This window comes from Geospiza fortis, unplaced genomic scaffold (genome assembly GCF_000277835.1).
Source record: "Geospiza fortis unplaced genomic scaffold, GeoFor_1.0 scaffold118, whole genome shotgun sequence".
NCBI classification, from domain to species: domain Eukaryota; kingdom Metazoa; phylum Chordata; class Aves; order Passeriformes; family Thraupidae; genus Geospiza; species Geospiza fortis.
Genome location: NW_005054380.1, coordinates 155,023 through 174,030, shown reverse-complemented (window position 1 = coordinate 174,030; position 19,008 = coordinate 155,023). Strand labels below are relative to the sequence as shown.

Here is a 19,008-nt window from a genome sequence, read left to right as displayed (position 1 = left end):
GGAAAGAGCCTGACCCCCTGGCTGTGCCAGTCTGACACATCCTGGATGCAATAAAGAGCCTTGTCAGCACAGCCTGTAACTCATAACCTGATCCTTGTGGGCTGACAGATCTGAGGTGTGTGATGCTGCTGCTGCCAGGAGCTGCCCAAGAACGCAATCTTTGGAAGAAGGAGCACTAAGCAATGCTCCTTGTGTGGCTGTGGAACAAACCCACTGGGCTCAAGCCTGCAGCTGGAGGCTCTGGGAAGTGCTCCCATCATTTCCACCCTAATGTTCAGACAACTGGAGGCCAGACTCAAAATTTTGGAAATTTTTGTTTACAATTCTAAAATTGCTCTTAAATTAGCTTTCAACTGTTTTAAACTTGCCATTGATAAGATTTACTGACCAGATCAATGACCATTGTGTCCTCGAATTCTTCATTCATGTCTTCTAGCTGGCCTCGTGAGGACATCATTACATCTTCAAAGATGGGCTCAGCGTCATCTTCCATTAGACCTCGTCTGATTAAAGAGAGAGTCAGTCATTTCTGGGCAGAAAAACTTACCAGCCCTGATCTTTGTCATTAAAAAGAATGCTCAAATCCTATCATTTAATGCTGATGCTGAGGGTAAAGCCAACAGGCTCTATGGAGTATCAAACGAAGGAAAATCACACATGAACTCCGCTCTCCAAACCCTGCCCCAGGCTGAAGCAGCAGGTCCCACTGACAGCACTATGACCAATAATTGCAGTTGTTACAGGGCAATAACTCCTCTTGTGTTTGCCTGCCTTTTTACCAAGGAGAAGTGACACTGTTTGCCAGGGTCACTGGTAAAGCCCTGTGACCCCAGCAGTGCCTTCAAGCCCAGTTCCAAAGGCTGTAAGGATTCCAGGCCCTGTGCTCAAGGACTTGGTGGGATCAGCACAGAGCATGTGGTGCCCCAGTGTTCACCCACGTGTGTTCCCTCCATTACTGCACAGGGGGACATCTTGGCAAAAAAGGATGGAGAGCACAGGTTCCATAGGATGGAACCCCTCTGAGGAATGGGGAACTGCACCCTCACTGGGCCTGGTGTCTGGCCACAGAGAATGGCAGTGCTGGGCTGGATCCATCCCAGCACTGCAAACTGTCCCTCTGCCCTCACCACAAGGGAGAAGTGGCACAGAGACCACTGGCAACCAGCAGGAAAGGTGATGTTTCCCTGTGGTGTCCTGCACATGGTGCTGCTGAGGGCAGCAGCCTGGGAGCACTTACACTGCGTGCCTTACGCCACTTCTGCCTTTCATGTAGTTCATTCCTGTCCTGTCCTTTCGATTGAGATCCTCCAGCTTCTGCTGGCCCAGCCACGAGATCTGCATCTGGGGACTGACACACAGGGAGTAAGTCAGGATCAACAGCAGTAACAGTTCTGAGCTGCCTATTCTGGGGTAGTTTCTGTCTCCAAGTTCTGTGTCTGGCCATGCTTCAGATTAGGATAATTAAATCCCATCCATCATTGTACACATCTTCTGGATTCCCTTCCACAGTCTGTCTCCTCTCACTGTACGTGCACAAAAAAATCACTTAACTTGCAATAAAAGCAGATATGGAAACACTGACATTGCTCCTTTATTAGGGGCAGGCACCTGGAGCAGGACAACCTCTAAAGTTTGTTATTATTAAATAGTACTTCACTGTGTCAGATGAGGCAAAATATGAGCAAGAATGGATCCAAATTAGTAAGTGACAAAAATGTCACACAATGTGAAAAACACATGGCTTTTACAACTTAGGGGTCAGTACCTCACCCTCATGTAAATACCTTCCAGGCTGCACTGCTCATGCCACCCCCAGCCTGTGACCCACAGCCAGCCTGTGCTCACCTGCTGCATCCTGGCAGCACCTGCTGCCAACACCCACTGACAGAAAATAACCAATGTTTTCCCTCTAAATGGAGGTGATAAAATGAGAGCAAAGGGACAAAAAGAATATATCATTTAAGGCAATTACCTCAAATCAGGAATTACTAGCTCAGCAGCTAGAAATTTAGAAAATATTCTGGTGTCTGGAGAACCTTAACTCTGATATCAGGCAGGGGAAAAGAAAAGAGTACTTACAGGTCTTCCAAAGAAAAAATTTCACCCAGCCTGGGGCACAAGCACTAGGATGATTTGACCAGAATGGCATGGCTATGCTATGGGATAGTTTTAACATAAGGAATTTCTACTATTATTCCATTACAACATATTTTTCTGGGACCTGAAGACAATCCAAGTGTTGCTGAACTGTAGTCAAGGCATTTCCAGGTGGCTTTGCAAATCAACACTGCATCTCTGGAGCCACAGGCTAACAATCACTGTAAACCACAAGCAATTCCTTTGCCTGGCTGACTGTACTTGATCCTGAAATTCCAGACTTACTTGTGTAAAAAATCCTGTTCAGATCCCTGCTCCGACTCGTGCTCCTGGATCTGCTCTCCCATTTGTCTGGTGTTCTCTCTCAGGACAGTGGAGGTGAGCTGAGGTGTCTGCAGTGTCCCTGGAGTATGGATGTTCTCATTCCTGTTCAGCCAGGAGCCTTCCAGGCTCTCATCTAGAGAGAGAACACTGCAATCACCGCTCAGTTCTGACCACATGCAGGGCAGCATTCAAACAAGTGTGCACTGAGGGATCACCTGGATAAATGCTTGGAATTGTAAGATTTTCAGTTCTAATTTTAGATTCTGTTCTTTTAAGTATTACTAGCCTCTATTTTCAGCAATAAAAACAATGCAAAGGGAACAAACAAAAACCCCATTGCAAACAAACTCATACTGAGCACGGCCTCAGCTGCTGGGTATCTTGAACATAAACAACCAAGGTAATTCCCAGTTCCCGAGTTTACAACTGGAGATTGATAATCTCATGCACCTAGAGCAACTAATTAAACCAGTTAAACACTAAGACAAGGTGGAGCACAAACCCCCAGATGTGGTCACTCCAGATCTTTAGTACTGTCAGAACCACTGGAGTGGAGCAGGGAGGGGACACTTAGCAATAAAAATGAGATAAAGATGACTGATGGTCTAGCTGGGATCCTGTGCTTATGTTGGGAAAGGAGCAAAGCAGAGAGGAGGGAAGAGGGAGGACTTGAGAATAGGTTAGAGCAGGAAGTGTGCAGCCAGAGAAACACACAAAAAATTCAGTTGCTGGCGTGAAAGACAGGAGATGACAACAGAGATGACAAGATCACAGATTTACTAACAGGAAATGTGTGGTGAGAAAAGTAGATGGGGATCTCCATGGATCTGTTCACCCTTCCATTGCCTTTTACTACCCTTTAGGCATAAATGTTGTCTAAAAAGCTGCCTATTTATTCTCAATTTTACTTTTCAATCATTTTCACGTTAGGATTTTTAACCTGTTGCTTAAGGCATCTTGAAGAAATGTCACAGAGCACATTTCCTCTTAGAAGCAACAGGGAATGTTCTCCAAGCCAGTCCATGCTGGATTTAGGTGAGAAAGGAACCAGAGGGGACTGGATATGGTTCTTTGATGCCACAGTAATTTCTGCAGTGACCTTTCTCCTGTTAGATCCTTTAGAGTAGAAATTAAAGAAACAAACCAAACAAACAAAACAAAAAACCCACAAACAAAAACCCAAACAAACAAACAGATTCTCAAATGGACAGTGTTGGAAATCAATTCTCCCTTCTACTGATCACTGAAAGAGGGTGACACAAAAATGTATGAGATAAGCAAAGCCCAAAAACTACATCTTAAGCCTGAGATTTGCCTTAGTGAGGGGCAAAGATGCTACTACACACCCCAGGGTAAAAAAATAAGATATTGGTAAAATACAGTAGAATAGAATGAAAATGGCAACAAGAGGAAAGAAGAAAACCTCAGTGGCTGAATTCTGTGAAAATCTTGGTGTCCTGAAAGAAGAAAAACAGTGCCTGAAGAGAGGAGCCAGTATTTGATGTACCTACAGTGGAGGTTGGCTGTGAGAAGGACCTGGTGCAGGGACTGCTCACCATGAGCTGCAGTGGAGAATGGACTGGCTGTATGGGCAAACTTTTGGGGAGTATTTTGGGAAATTGCTGCATATTCAGGCAAATGGGTACTAGATTCCTTACTGAGGGATTCCTGCCATAGATACTGAACTTAGAAAAAACCCTGAAGTTTAAGATCCCACTCACATCTACTGTGTAGTAGAACAGCAAATTAGTATTCACAAAAGTCCAAACTACAGCACAGATTGACCAGGAACAGATGCAGCCTTGTAAGAAATTTGCTATCACAGCCAGATTCCTGATGAACACATCTGAGGTCCCAGAAAGAGTAAATGCAGACAACACTAGATTATCAGTACTATTTTAAACAAATATGGTGTCTTTTTAATGTTCCCAATGGCCCTGCAACAACAGAGATCTGTTATCAGAATTTCTGCCTGGAATCTGTTCCAAATCCCTGAGAATTAACAACTCCCCAGAGGGAACCACAGGCAGAAATCCAGCATTCTAGGAGTGAGAAAGAGCAGGTAACTTCACAAACACCAGCAATAACAGCTTTTAACAGTTCTGATTGCCAATTTTGGTCAAGACAAACAAGAACAGGGGGCTGTGGTGCTATTTCCCCTAAAGGCACATCCAGGCCTGACAGAACCAGCAGAACAGATGCCTTGGTTCTGCCACATCCAGAATATCATGTGTTTCTGCATGAATTGGTCAAGTTCCCTCTCCTGAGTGTCCAGCATGCCAAAGCCCTGTGCCCTGTGCCCTCACAAACCTTCCACTCTCTTTTTGTGGAGGGGGGGTCGGCCCTTCTTGTTCCTCACGGAGGAGGCCTTGCTGCTGCTGCTGCCGCTGTTCACTGACATCCTGTCGTCCTCGCCGCCCGTCACCAGCGAGTTCCGGTACGAGATCAGCGGCAGCCACACGTCCTCTCTTCTCTCCATCATCTGCTCTGTCAGGAACTTCTCCAAGTAGGTGTGCCTAGAAAGGAAAGACAGGGGCTACAGAGTGCAGCAATCCCCCCACAGACACCTGGATATGGCCGCTGTGTCAGCAGGCAGGCTGCCTCAGAGCCACTGCTGCAAGGATGCAGGATGCCCTTTGGCATCCTGGAACAAGAGAAATGGGTTTGTCAAATGCAGCCATTTATTTTTCCACAAGAAATTTGAACACCTGGTTCACTGCCATGAAAAGTCCAGTGCACACATGTTAACTGAAAGGAGGAACCAACAACTCCCTCCTGGTGTGGATGGCATAGAAACTGTTTTCTTTTTCCATTGATTATTTAATTATGGAATCAGAAGTAATCTCTAAAATGAACATGCAAATCTATAAACGTTATTCTAATGAGTTTGGCTGCAGAACCAAACATTCAGAAGTTTGGTAAGAGAACTCAGGTACTTCCTGCACCCTTCAGTCACAATTTCCTTTAATACCACCTTGCCAGGTTGCCAGCAGTGGGAGTCAACTCCACACATTCCACATGGAAAGGCAGGGGGTTTCCTCTGTAGCTCATGGCAGCTCAGAGTTGTTACACAGCCCAGCTCCAGAACAGGCCCAGGAGCCACACTGCTCATGGGAGGGTGACATCACATCAGTTTTTTTGATTCAGTGAATGGTATAACTGTTCAAGAAACAGCAGGTTCCTGTCTACTCTTTTATCGAATATTGTCAATGCTTCCCCCTTCCCTTTTCCATGTGAATATTAACTCCCAAACCTGGCAGTAATGGAAAAATCTTAGTGTATTCTCTATTTTATGGTACCCAACTGTGCCACTTGACTGCTTCATGGCTTCAGAGAACCTACCTGCAGAAGAGTCTTGGAAAGTAAGAAGTTTTTCTACCTCCAATTTGTATTTATAGAACCAGATTGCATGTTTATAGCCAAACTGTGAAGGAGGAAAACGACACCACTTGGGAGCTCTTTAGTGCCTGGATGCCAAACTTGAGACATCTTCGCTCAGCATTTTGGGGGAGCTTCACACTGGCAGTTCCTATCAAATCTGAGCTCAGTGGACCTCAACCACATTGAGGCTCTACCTCACCTGACACCCACAAGTCAGTGTTCAGTCTCAGCCAACTGTGTCTTTGAGAGAAATAAATGGAAATAAGTGCCTCCAAGGACAATCTCCTCTATTCTGTCCTAAATTAGTTCCTCAGAATTTCCCTGCCCTGTATCTGCCTTAATGGGTTTGTAACACTGTTAGTACAAATTCTTTTTCTGCAGCTGTATGAGTCTGGCACCTTACCATGAACACTTTTATGTGAAATCCATAGATTTAAATAAATCCATAAATGGCTATCACCACTTCTGAAGGTTACTCATAAAATGAGTAGCCAGATTAACAGGCTAGGAAAACTAAATTAAATCAGTGTGGCTGCTTCACTCCCAAACTGGAAGCTTCTCCCTCTTCTAGCCCCAGAGGAAAAAGCCAGCAGCCCAGCAGAAGGAAGCAGAAGCCCTGTGGAACAGCAGTGTGTGCTGGAGCCTGTCAGGAAGGGTGTCCTGGAGCAATGCCCTGACACCTGCAGGCCCTCAGGTGCATGATTTGGGGGTTGAGGCAGAGAAGCCAAGCTGGAGAACCTGGGCAGGCAGGCAACCCCGTGTTCCTGAGACTGTGAGGGCTCCAGAGCACTTCTGGCTGCAGCCAAGAGTCCTTTGCTGAGTCTGAGGAGGGCCTCTGGGCATGGAGGGAAGTGATCCTGAACATGAGACTTCTCCAGCAGATGGTGGTCATGGACCTTCCTGCACACAGGCAGCCCCTGTGGTGGGGGAGAGGTCCCTATGGATTGGAGGAGCTACAGAAAAGGGCAAATCCAGCATCCCCCTCCGGTCCTGTCAGTGGAGCACTCTGGGCAGGAGTGGAGCCACCTCCACAGAATCCTCACATGTCAGCAAATTGTGCTGACCCTTCTCATAGTCACAACTGCCTGTGGAGTCTGGGGCAGGGCTGAACTCATCCCAACACAGCAGGCTGGAACAGATCAGGCCCTAAAGGACCTATTTCTTTTCATGATCATCAGATTCAGCTGAGGTCAATAGCTCAGGTGTAGATTTTCCACCACAGCAATGCTTATACTCCTGCAGGAACAGCCACTGGTTGTGCATGTGGGCAGGGGAACCTTTGAGAAAGAATTTAAATGGTAACAAGGAAGGTGAAGAAACAGAATGTCCCAAAGAACTGAATTTCACTCAAAGGCTCAGGTTAACAGAAGCTGTCAGGGGCAGCATGATGTAACTTTAAGTGTCAGACACTGGAAACTTATGGAAGGGATGACTCTGCTGAAAGGCTAAACTTCACTAAATTCAACAGGAAACAGGCCAGTGGCACTTAAACCACCATGTAGAGAACCTACAGCTCAGCTAAGACAAGCCATAAAATCCTGTTATCCTTAAGTCTTGTCCCGAGGAAGAGGAGAGAGGCTGACAAGATTCCAGGATATAACAATGGAGAGCAGATGCACAAATGGGAGTGCCAAGCCAGCCTAACTGGATCATCCCATTCCCTAGCTCCTTTAACTATTCTCCTACAGTATTCACTGACTTGAGAAATTATTGATACAATGAAAAAGTGAAATTGGTTCAAGTGTGTACACATTAAAAATTATACAAAGTTAACCAAGCTGCATTTCTTACTGCACAGATGAAGCTGTAATGTTCATAGTTGTTAACCCTAACAGAAAAGTCCTTTGAAAGAAATGTCTTCACAGAAAAACATCTGTCAAACCTTCACAGCAAGGTCTGACAGAAAGAATCAGTTGAGGCCACTCCAGTTGATTTTTGACTCACACTCAGTGAGGTCACAGAATTGACTGGAAAGGCATCTATAACCACAAATCAGCAGATCTGGCAAGTGCACTTCTAAACTGGTCATAAAGTTATTCAGTGAATTTAGTTCCACACTGGGCAGAGAGTGCTTGGCTGATGTTTGACTGGAGTCCTCTTCCAATATATTAAAAGAAACAACAAATATAGGTTTACAATTTATGTAAATAAAGACAGAAATGTGTTTCTGCAGTGGTGACAACCTGTAAATTCCCTGCACTGATAATGTTTAATTTCACATTGATAATGTTTAATTTGCTTTCTTCTAGCCTAAAAAAGGACGTTTTATTTTCAATACCCCATGAGAAATTTTAAATAAAATTGTTTTGAGAGGTCTCAAACTCACCTCGTTAGTGGGTCTAAATTTCTTTTCCCTTTTTTTTTTATTACTTTAAAACACAAAAGGATGAGTAAGTATGTATGTGAAATGTCTCATGGACTTTCTGCAGCCCTAGTTAGATTGTAGAGACCTCAAAGTAGAGAGCTGAAACCCACAGTGCAGGGATTAACAGAGCCCAGGGAAGAAAACAGAGCATTACTTACACAGTCTTTTTGTCCTGTCGCAGGAGTTTGGAAGAAAATTCACTGAGCACTTCCAGGAAAGCAAGGTTAGGAGGTGGATAGTCTTGTCCTTTCTGATTCTGGTATTTGAAGGCAAACTCTATGCCATCTCTACAGTACAGAAATATTAACATGTTCAGACATTTACAACAAAAACCAAAAAAAACCCAAAACCCAAAAAAGCAAACAAAAAGCCTAACCCAACACCCAAACAAGCTGTCCCAAATCTGAGCTGTGATGAAACTGTTTGAATCCTCAGGTCCCATGACAATGTAATTCCCCATTAGCAGCAAAAGCAGCTTTTGGATAAAAGGGAATGCAGAATTCCCTGTGGATTTGTGAGACCCCCTCAGATAAGCACATGGCCAGTCCCTGTAAGAGGGAACTGGGCAGGAGCAGCCCAGGGCAGGAGCTCCATGGAATGTGTCACATCAAACAGGAGCCAACCTCTGCAGCCAGAGCAGAGAACTGGGTCCCCCGAGCAGGGACACACTTGGTTCTGCTCTGTCACCTGTGACTAAAGAGAACACTGTCCCTTCCCTCACCCAGCAAGGCACAAGTGTCCCCTGACTCCTCCCTGGCTGGGGACAGTGTCTGGTGCATCCTGACCGAGCCGTGCTGATCTCAGTCTCAAGGACTGAGTCTCTGAGACACCAAACCTTAGCATTTGAACTTTTTTAGGGCATGGCAAAGTCATAATTTAAATTTAGCAGAACCTTTCCATGCTTTTCTATGCAGCAGTTGCATAAAAATTTTCAGTCTACTTTAAAAGATTTCCAAAATATTTTCAGAGAATCTTTTCGTAACAGCCCTTGGTTCCTCCAGAATCCACAGTGGTGTGGAACAAAGAACCATCCTCAGTTGTTAGATACAATCCACCTGAGATAAACATAACCATGCCAATAAATTCCAATAAATAATTAGGTAGCAGCTAGTTTGTTTCCTTTCTACCTACATGATCAGCGGAACAAAAAGACCCCTCCAATACATGTAGACCCCTCCAACACATGTAGACCCCTCCAATTAAAGCAGAAAAAAAAATATAATTTTTCCATAGCCTGTTGAGATTACGTATCCTGAGAAAGGGAATGGTGAACAAGAGTTTTAATCTGAAGGAGTGTAAAAATCTAGTTTATTTACCACCACTTACTTGTGTAATGTGGCCACAGCCTCTCTTGTCTTGATCTGATCCAAGCCAAAAGTGAGGGCAAACCTCCGGGCCAGCTCCTTAATGCCACTGACATGGGCAGATGTCCTGTCCAGGTTGGGACCTTGCTCCTGAACAAGCTCATTGAACAGCTGCAGAGAGAGTTCAGAGGTTGATATCTGTGAGCTGGGAAACACTTTTATTGAGAAAGACTTGGGTTCTAAACCTGCTCCATCGGAGAATGGCCTTTGTGATGACTGAGACATAATGGAGTCCCTGTCACCTGCCAGAATTTCTTCTGTCCCTCTGCTGTTTGCCAGCTGTCCCCCATCTTGTACTTGTATGGAGTTATTTTGGTGGAATTCTGCACCCACCCTCCCTGAATTCCATCTATCATTCTCCCAACTCATCAAGAAGGTTCTGCATTCTCGTGCTGCTCTCTTAAGCACCTCCATCACCCATCAGATTGGTGGTGCTCTGAATTTGGGGATCAAAACTGCAGCTCCTCCACTGTAGCCTCTGTGCCTGTGTTTGCCCAGCACTGCTGCCTCCAAGGCCCTCCCATTACAGTACTGAAATGCTTGATGCTTTTCCAGCCAGTTCCACCTCTCCTGGCACTGCCATTTACACCCCATTTCTCTCGCTGGTTGCTGAGAGCATCCTGACAGACAGTGCCAGTGAGGATATTAAATCAGGCTACATTACAGCCACTGTTTCTCTCATCTCCACAAGCTCTGTTACCATGTAATTAATGACAGCAACTTAATTGGACAGGATTCCTCCTTGACAAATCCACACTGGCTGCTACCTGTCACTGAGGCACTTGCAAAGAGCTCCTCTCATTACTTTTTTCATGGAATTTTGTCAGCCTGACTGATCTATGGCACCTGCTTCCTCCTCTCCAAGTTTTACAGGCATGGGCTGCTTTGACACTCCCTGATTCTTCTGGAAGTACATTTGTTTTTCTCAGGTTTGCACAGATCTCTCTCAGCTTCCAGATTGCTACAGCAAATCCCTTAGGAAGGGATTTTGGGAGGTCCAGCTCATTTGAAAGCATCTAATTAGCAGAAGTAATTTCTCCTTGCAATGGCTATAGCTGGTACTTCAAGGGCCTAAGTGGCATTTAGTGCACTTTGTGCTGTTGCTTGATAGATTTCATCACCAGGCAGTAATTTATGGGTGATGTAAACAGAATTTTTCTGGGAAAAAACATGTCTTAACAGTATTGGAAGATTTAATTAGCTTGAAATTTGAAAAAATCATCAGTATTTAGACAAAGTATAAGGAAGATGCATTACTTCAGCAAATGTTAAGAACAAAAAGCCATCCTAATTCTTCTTGTTGACTCAGGATCAATAAACAAATGCCATGAATCAGCTTGAATCAAACTGCCTCCAAGGCTCTTCTGTCCCTCCCTTCCATTTTTATCTGCTCAAGCTTTGCCAGTGTGGGCCTATGGAGACAGAGATTACTGAGACACAGGGGCAGTGACAGCCTGAACTGGGGAGCAGGAAAATGAAGAAAATGTCCTAAGGAAGTGCAGCAGTTCTGCTTTCCTGTAAAGTGTATCAGAGGAAATCCTGGCCAGGGCTTTTTGCAATGAGGCATTTCTAACAAAAAAATCAATGCTCTTACCTGTTGCAAACTGAGAATGAGTGTCTTTGCACACTGGATTTTATCAATTTGCCTGGTTTTGCTCAGGGTTTCCTTAATGATATCTCCGTAGTCGTTGTAGTACTAAGAAACAAATGTGAAAAAAATTCAAAAAGTTTAAATCAAATCTCTTATACAATTTCTTACAGTTTTCCCAAGAGAATGATTACTTGTAATTCTTGATTTGAAAAGGCAGCAGTTGCTCAAATCCAGATTTTTGGTGTGAGTGGGGGCAACATTTCAGTATCAAAATTTAAACCAAACCCTGTGATGAGGTAAGGAACTTCTGTATTTATTATCTTTTGTAACAAACATGTTGAAAACCAAACAAAAGAGCATTTCCTGCCCCAAACTAAGCACTTGATGAAGGTGACCCATGGCTGCCAATTCCAAGCAACAACATGATCCAACACCCCCTAAGAAGCAGGTGTGAACAGACACCAGCACAGAGGTGTGTGCTCCTTGTACATTGAGGGGAAAGGCATTCACTGCAGCCAAAAAGTGGAGTAAAGAATGAGTCAGCATGGAATGCTGTTTCTCTTTATGTTAACAGAATGGTTGCTGAAAGCCACAGCCTATGGTGCTGCCCATCTGGGTAGAAAAGCTGTATTATCATTACAAATTCCAAGTTGAGAATATATTTTTTTTCTCAACAGTATTCTTTCAGCCTCATTGATGTTTCTGCATTTGCAGTCACTTCTTTTCAGTCCCTCTAAAATACTGCTTTTGCCATCTTTGGTACTAATTCAAATTAAATTTCTCTCCCCCTCCCCCAGTTTTAAGAGGAGAGGTGTAGGGAGAGGAGAAGCCCAACCTGGAGCAGCAGGGAGGGAACTCAGCTGGATGGTCACAGCTTCAGTTTCAAACTCCCACTCTGGCAAACAATCCCTAAGCAACACTAACCCTGACTGATGGCTACAGTGTGTCCTGAGAATTTTACTGTGCTATGTGTGCCTGATGAACAGGAGAATTTCAAGTTAAACCCTTTATGTTTCACATCAACATCTCAAACAGTGTGTAGAGTAAAGATCTGCTGGATTGTCACCTCTGGGATGACAATCCCCTGCAGGGACAGGTGGGACAGGACCTGGGGGGTCAGTGGCAGGACTGCTGATGTGCCTGTTCTGGCAGGTGACCTCCCATGTACAGGGGCAGGAGGAGCTCAGGTCCTCCTGACCTTCACTGGGCCTGAAAGCTCTGTGGAAGCAGCCAAAGCTGAGAAGACACTCAGTCACCACAGACCCACTTACAGCACAACCACACAGAGCTTTTTTTTCCTGCTGTCCTGTTTAAACCAACCTCCTCTGACAAGATCCCTGCTGCCTCAGGGCAAGCACCAAGCCTGGGACAGTGACAGTGGAACATGGCATGGAACAGGTAAAACCTCCTGGGGATTCTAGAGATGGATCTGAGAAGCAGGGTAAGAAACTGTCTGTAGAGTGGAGCCTCTCTGGAATTACTCAGCACCTCAGGAGCAGCTTTAGGTGCTGCCTTAAAGCACATGTGCTACAAGGAGGGTGAGGTCAGAGCTCGCTACTGCTCAGTGCCAGGTGTTGTTTAGAAAGGAAAAAGTACCACACAGGATCAAATAAAGCTGAAAAGGTTTTCAGGAGTGTTTGGACTGTAGCACAGTCCTGGCAGAAGCCCTAACACTGCAGACTGGGCTCTGTCAGGACAGGAGGATGCAGGGCCTGTACCTTCATATAATGTTTGAAGATATCTGCTGCTGCATGCATGTCCACAATGTCATAAATTATCAGCTTGCTAAAGGCAGCCAGAAGGTTTCTTCTCTTATGTAAAGCTTCTATTTTGTTGGCTTCATCTTCTTCATCTCCCTCTGAAAGCATCATCAGAATCTTTGTAAGTAACTGTTAAGTTCTAAAACAACATTATCTAAGGGGAGCTTTTAGAAAAAAAATCAATTCTTGAACATGAAGCAAGAATGATTGTTGGAGAAGAAGCTAAAATGAAAGGTGGTAAGTCTTGAGTCCTGCCTACTTGGAAACTTCCAGGGAAGTTTAGGTACATGACACACCACTCACCAAAGCTGCTCTCTATAATCCTGAGGAGATCCTGGATATAATCCACATCAAACTGAGTCATTAATTTCCTACAGCCTGTGAAAGGCTACAGTGAACTCTTGCTGAATGCTCCTCCTTAACTTCTCAAACACAGAACCTTCACAGAGGCTCCATTAATGTGATTAAGCTATAAATATTTAACAAAGGAAAAATCAGAACCACCAATACTTCTGCATGCCTTGGATTTTCAGATGTGAAATCAATGCTCTGAACAACAGGAAGTAAAATCCAGTTGTAAGAAGCATTAACACTGAATGGCAATGCCATAAATATTAAGTTCCTATGCAAGGCTTTACTCTGTGAATGAAAAATAAACTGCACAAATAAAATCTTAAATATAGTTATTATATAATAAAAGCATATTCCACAACTTATATAAGAAACTTCAGAGTAGTGACCTTCCAAAAAGTAGGAATACTTCTGAAAACATCTGAATAAACTGATCAGAAAATTCTGTTTTCTCCTTTCTTCTGTGTCTGGTATGAAAAAAAGCTAAACATACCCATGCTCTGATTTTCATCATCTTGGTCAATAAACACATGATCCATGACAAAACTGAGAAGTTCTGACTGGAGGCCTGAGTCTGGATTGAACACCAAAGGCTGGAGCCCTTCTCGACCTCCCGTCATCAGCTGGTGACTAAAAATCATCAGGAGATCACAGAGCAGCATGAAAGCCTGCAAGGCAGAAGAGAATGAATGCAGTGAAAAGTCAAGAAAGGAAAACATAAGGTACCACTGATCTAATTTCCAGATATCCCCTGCAATTATTAAACAGCTTCTTAAACTGTTCTCAGGTGGAGCTGTTTATGTGCTGTGAAAAGTTTTCCATTATGGTTTCCTCTGCTTTGGAATGCTGTGCCCTTGGTTCCTAGGTCAGGAACTGTGGTTATTACCTTCTCCATGTCCCACATGACCCGTATTAAACTTCCATTTCTTCTCCAGGAAAAGAACTCTAAATCTACCTCTGATCCAAGGCCTGCAGCAAAATTTGTAGTAAAGAGAGCACACCTCTTTTGATAAACAGTCAAAAAATCAAACAAGTAAAAACATGAACAACACCGAGGGAAAATTCAAGCTGAGTCACTGTCAGACCCCAAAAATACAGACAAACAGCCACAGCAAGGACATTCCTGCAGAATTTCATCAAAAGCTCTTGCAAAAAAAGAACCAAGTTTGTCTGCACAGTTTTCAAATCAGACAAAAGCCATCCTGGGCAGAATTGTCCATGATTTATGCTCATTACTAATATACCCTCCTTACCTGAGACAGGAAAGAAGGCAGCTGTCACTACCTTCCTTCCTTCCAAGGGCTCATTCCTGCATGGCAATAACACTGCTTTGCCCCCACATGGCTTCTGCTGGTGTCTCACAGCCCATTTGATCACATTCAGCACCTTTCCATAGCCTTTTTCTTCATAGCTTCTCTATTTTTAACCTCAGGTTCTGAAAACTTCACAAATTTCCAAAATAAAATCTGTAAATGCTGAACTTCCTAGTGGCTCCCTTATTTCTGGGAGTATGTTATAAAATCTGAATGAGCTACACTCAGGCAAGAACAGATACAAATCATTGTAAACTACGTTCTGTTGAGACCTTAGCAACAGATGTTGCTATTTGGGATTTTTCTCCCTTTTATCCAAAAGGCTGTGATTCATTCCAGTGATGATCTCACCTGCTCTAAACTCCCCTGATACTCAACAGAATGAAGCTCTTCCTAATGCAGACCTCTAAAAAAGAGCAGATGAGTAATGCACTGCTGGTGCTGAGTTCTGTCCAATATAAAGGCAGCAGTGGGCTTAGTCACAGGATATTTATTTCCCTCAAACACTCATGGAAAAGTTGAAATGTTTCAGTCTTGTTTCTCTAAATACTTCATACATTTTTTCTTCCTTTGATATGGACATCAACTTTGTCTGGAAAGAATGTCTGGAACAAGGATCAAGTATGGTAGGGACACAATTTGCACAAAATTCTCAAAAAAATCCAGTAAAACAAAAGCAATAAGTAGCAGTCCTGCACTCACAGAAATATACTTTTTAAGGAAGAAAACAAAAGCAAAACATAGAGGAGTCAGCTGGAATGGGTCCCTGGAGTCTCCAGCCTACTCTGCCCAGGACACTCACTCTCTCTGGGCCTGCCTGGGCGTGGGTTTGTCTGGCTGAGGCTTGAAAACTTCCCCACAAATGGGAACTGCAAAGGAGCTTCTAAAGAAAGTTTAAATTATCAACAAAGAAACCCTTTTGGCGACTGGCAAGAAGAGAACAAACCCATGTTAATACACCTCAAGAAGAAACCCACTGCAGGAATGGGAAGGAACATTTGCTATTTGCCGAGGCAGGAAGGATGGCAGGTCCAGCTTGAGCTGGGAGGTATTTGCATGGAGCTAGAAGATATTTTCACATTATACAATATTAATATAATATGTCAAGAGTAACTACTCTGAATTTTAAAAAACAATTACTAATGTAAAATCAGCTGGAAGCCAATGACACACAAGTCTTTTAGAAATACATAAACTACTGACATCTCTGAGCATTTAATGTTTATATTTAGCAATCTGAAGAACAGAGAGTAAATGCCAAGCAGAGCTATCTTTCAAAGAAATAAAAGTGTCTTTTAAGAAGTATTATCTTTTAAATACCACAGGCAAAAAACCCAGGCCAGTTATTAGTTATACTCTACAAAATCTGGGGAGGTCTGATAGAAATGCCATTTGTAGACAAATGTCACTGACATAAATCAGTGTATATTCACATAACCTCAGCTAACAAACCAGCTACTGTGTCCTGCAGAGACAGATTTAATTATTTCAACAAAAATTTTAATTATTTCAACAAATTTGATTCAATGGGAAAAAATCCAAAAATATTCAGCCCATTTGAGGTCTCAGTCACCCTCCAAAAGTGCCTATTTCCATCTTTTAATGCAGTGTCTGCAGGAAAAGTCTTTCATCTGAGGTGACTGAGTTGGATGCCTGAAGTCACGAGGGCTGGAGATGAGCCTGAGCATCCAGGTAATCCTTACTCACTGTTAATCAAAAGTTAATTTGTTCTGAGCTGTGCTTTGGAAGTTCTGTTAATACAGCTGGTCTTCTGGGCTGCTTGCTCAGATTTATTTAGACAGGAGCACAGATTATTTTACTTTAAGTTTGATGTAGTGTTGTCTTGAGTTTTACTACAATTTAATACTCACACTTTTCTAAGAGTCAGACATTACCTGTTCTTTGACTGGAGTGTTGACATTTGATAGACACTGCTGGCAGACAGCCAGGAAGGATTTCACAGTTTTCCTCAATACCAACAAGTCCTCCTGGAATAAAGATTAAAAAAAAAGTATATAAAAATTAGTAAGAAGTTTCTCGGAGGAAGCAAAATAAAGAAATGGTGGTGATTTCATACATTGTACAAAAAGCTGTGAAAGAAATGAGCTATTCAAAAAGAACATACACAGAAACAGTCCCTTGGTTTCACAGTGATGATGAACCAATCACCAAGAAGAAAACAAGAACCCCAAATGAAATGAAATGAGATAAATTCACAGCAGGATAGCTGGCCCCTGCTCTGCAGACCTTCCCCAGGACAGCCCTCTCAAGAGGCAATGTCCTGCAGAACAACCTCCAAGCAATGTGAAGAACCTACAAAATGCCCATGCAATGTTTTCCCTGCTGAAATGTTTTACTGATGCTGTTCAGCCCATGTGTCTCAGTTCTGGTTTTAGCTTTTCTTGTGCTTCCTGCCACGAGCTCTCGCTGTTCTGTGTTTACTGCAGAGCCTTTTTGTGGTCCATATGTTCTCCCTGTGCTGGTTCACAGCACAACACAGGACTGCCAGCGTGCCCAAGCACCCAGAGTGTTCCCAAAGCTCTGGATTTCTCATCACTTCCAATGGAGTGAGTGGAGTTTGCTGATATGGACACTCAAGGTCTGTGCACTCCCTCACCTTCCTATTCCTGAGCAGTTTTTCTCTGATGATGCAGCCATGGTGCCACTGCATTACCCTGCCATTACAGAATCTCTAAGACAGTTCTGCTCTGTTCTAATCCACAACTTGCCATTAATCACCCCTCTTTTTTCCTGAATATAAACCTTTCATTTGGCAGCATTAAGATGCTTCTTTTAAAAAATTTTAAATTGTGTTTTGTTCGCCAATTGATCGACATCATCCCCATTTTCAGGGCCTTCCCAGATGACTGATAAAAACGACCCTTTTATTAGGAGAGAACAGATCTCTGCCAGAATGCATCAGAAATTATTCCACTATGCAAGGATTATTCACATTTTTTCTTTCATATATGGATCAGTTTTGAGCTATTGAATATGAGTTACATTAAATCCAAACATGCACCTAAAATGCAATGTGGTATTAATGTCTTAGATACACTGGTGTTTCAATTGATTTTCTTCTCAGTCAAAAATGCAATCTTGTCAATAAGAAATGGATGTGTTTGTTCCAATCTTAGCTGTTGGCCCTTCAGCTTTGTACCAACTGTGTTTTCTATCTCCCACTCCAAGATTCTACCTAGGACTGATGCCAGGCTTATCAGTTCACTGTTACAAATCACCTGATTTACCCCTGCAAGCACTGGAATTGCTTTCTACTTTCTATTGCAATTACCTTCCATTTAGATGTTCATGAATTGAACAGAGAAACTAAAACCTACATACAGGTTAAAAAGGGAATAAGTGTGTCTCCCATTTTTCTTTCTGTCAAAGTAACTAACAAGCAGGTACATGGTATTTATTACCCTCTCTCCTGACAGATAGCATGATAGAGATTCATATTGCAAAGTCACAGACAGCAGGAGAAAGCCCAGCTGAACAGTGCAGTGGAGCCATCTCGAACTTTTCTGAGCTTGGAGAAATCCCCAGACTACTGAAGAGTAGGGATTTTTTTCAACAGAGAAAATGAGAAGAAAAAAACAGAATTAGATTTCCAAGTCTTTGAGCATTCTGGAGTGCACAGCCCAGGCTCTTGAGGTGTGATTACCTGATCTGCCTTCAGCAGAAAAGCTGATATGAAACCATTTAATCATTCTGTTGGCTGTTAGGCAAAACCATAGGGTCACAACTCTGCAATTGAACAGCTCCATGGCAGGAACAAGAACGAGCTGCTGAAAGCAAGGACTGGAGTCTCTGCCACCACCCAAACCCAAACCAGGTGCTCAAAAGACTCATGTCTACAATTCTTCACGTACTTTCTAGCTTTAAATTAAAGCTTGTTTTTTCCATTGAAGTAATTTTAAAATGCTGTGCTTTTGCTATGTTCATCACCCAAACCCCATCCTCTTCTCCCTGTATGCTCACTGCTTTTCCTCTAAAGTACTTATTATTTGCAGTATTAACTTCAACTTCACAGGGTTGAAGAACCCTTAGCTTCCACTCCAACTGTGGAAAATGGTCCAACCTTTTGTACCTCGTGACTTTTTTCTTCCTTTTAGCTTTTTGTGCCTTCTGTCATCATGCCCATATAAATATGAAAAGTCACCAAGTCACCACATTGTTCTTGAAACCCCTTTTTAAATCAGGTCTCCTAAGTCCTCTGCCCACTAATCACACTCTCATAGCCAAGCATTTGGCTACTCTGGCTGCTGCTCACTCACAACTGGCTGACCTCTGTCTTGCCTCTCAATGTTTGCTTGAGTCATGCTTTATTTTTACTGTTCTAAGTTTTAGAACTCTATTGTTCTGCAAGTATTTCCTTCTCAGTACATACACACACAGTGCACAGTACAATGTCCTGGGCACCTGGGACATGGCTGAAGAAATCCAGGTGGAAACAAATGTC

At 43.2% G+C, this 19,008-nt stretch overlaps 1 protein-coding gene across 1 annotated transcript in view; it reads right to left on the bottom strand.

The window, feature by feature from the left end:
- STAG1 (stromal antigen 1) overlaps positions 1 to 19,008 on the bottom strand; it is a 113,492-nt gene that overhangs the window by 1,979 nt on the left and 92,505 nt on the right. The window contains exons 23-32 of the mRNA XM_005425032.3: positions 16,442 to 16,534; positions 13,727 to 13,901; positions 12,841 to 12,980; positions 11,126 to 11,227; positions 9,494 to 9,642; positions 8,326 to 8,454; positions 4,732 to 4,937; positions 2,383 to 2,554; positions 1,238 to 1,348; positions 389 to 503 (exon numbers count right to left, since the gene is read on the bottom strand). Coding sequence (XP_005425089.1) covers positions 389 to 503; positions 1,238 to 1,348; positions 2,383 to 2,554; positions 4,732 to 4,937; positions 8,326 to 8,454; positions 9,494 to 9,642; positions 11,126 to 11,227; positions 12,841 to 12,980; positions 13,727 to 13,901; positions 16,442 to 16,534 — 1,392 coding nt within the window. The remainder of the gene's footprint in view (positions 1 to 388; positions 504 to 1,237; positions 1,349 to 2,382; positions 2,555 to 4,731; positions 4,938 to 8,325; positions 8,455 to 9,493; positions 9,643 to 11,125; positions 11,228 to 12,840; positions 12,981 to 13,726; positions 13,902 to 16,441; positions 16,535 to 19,008) is intronic.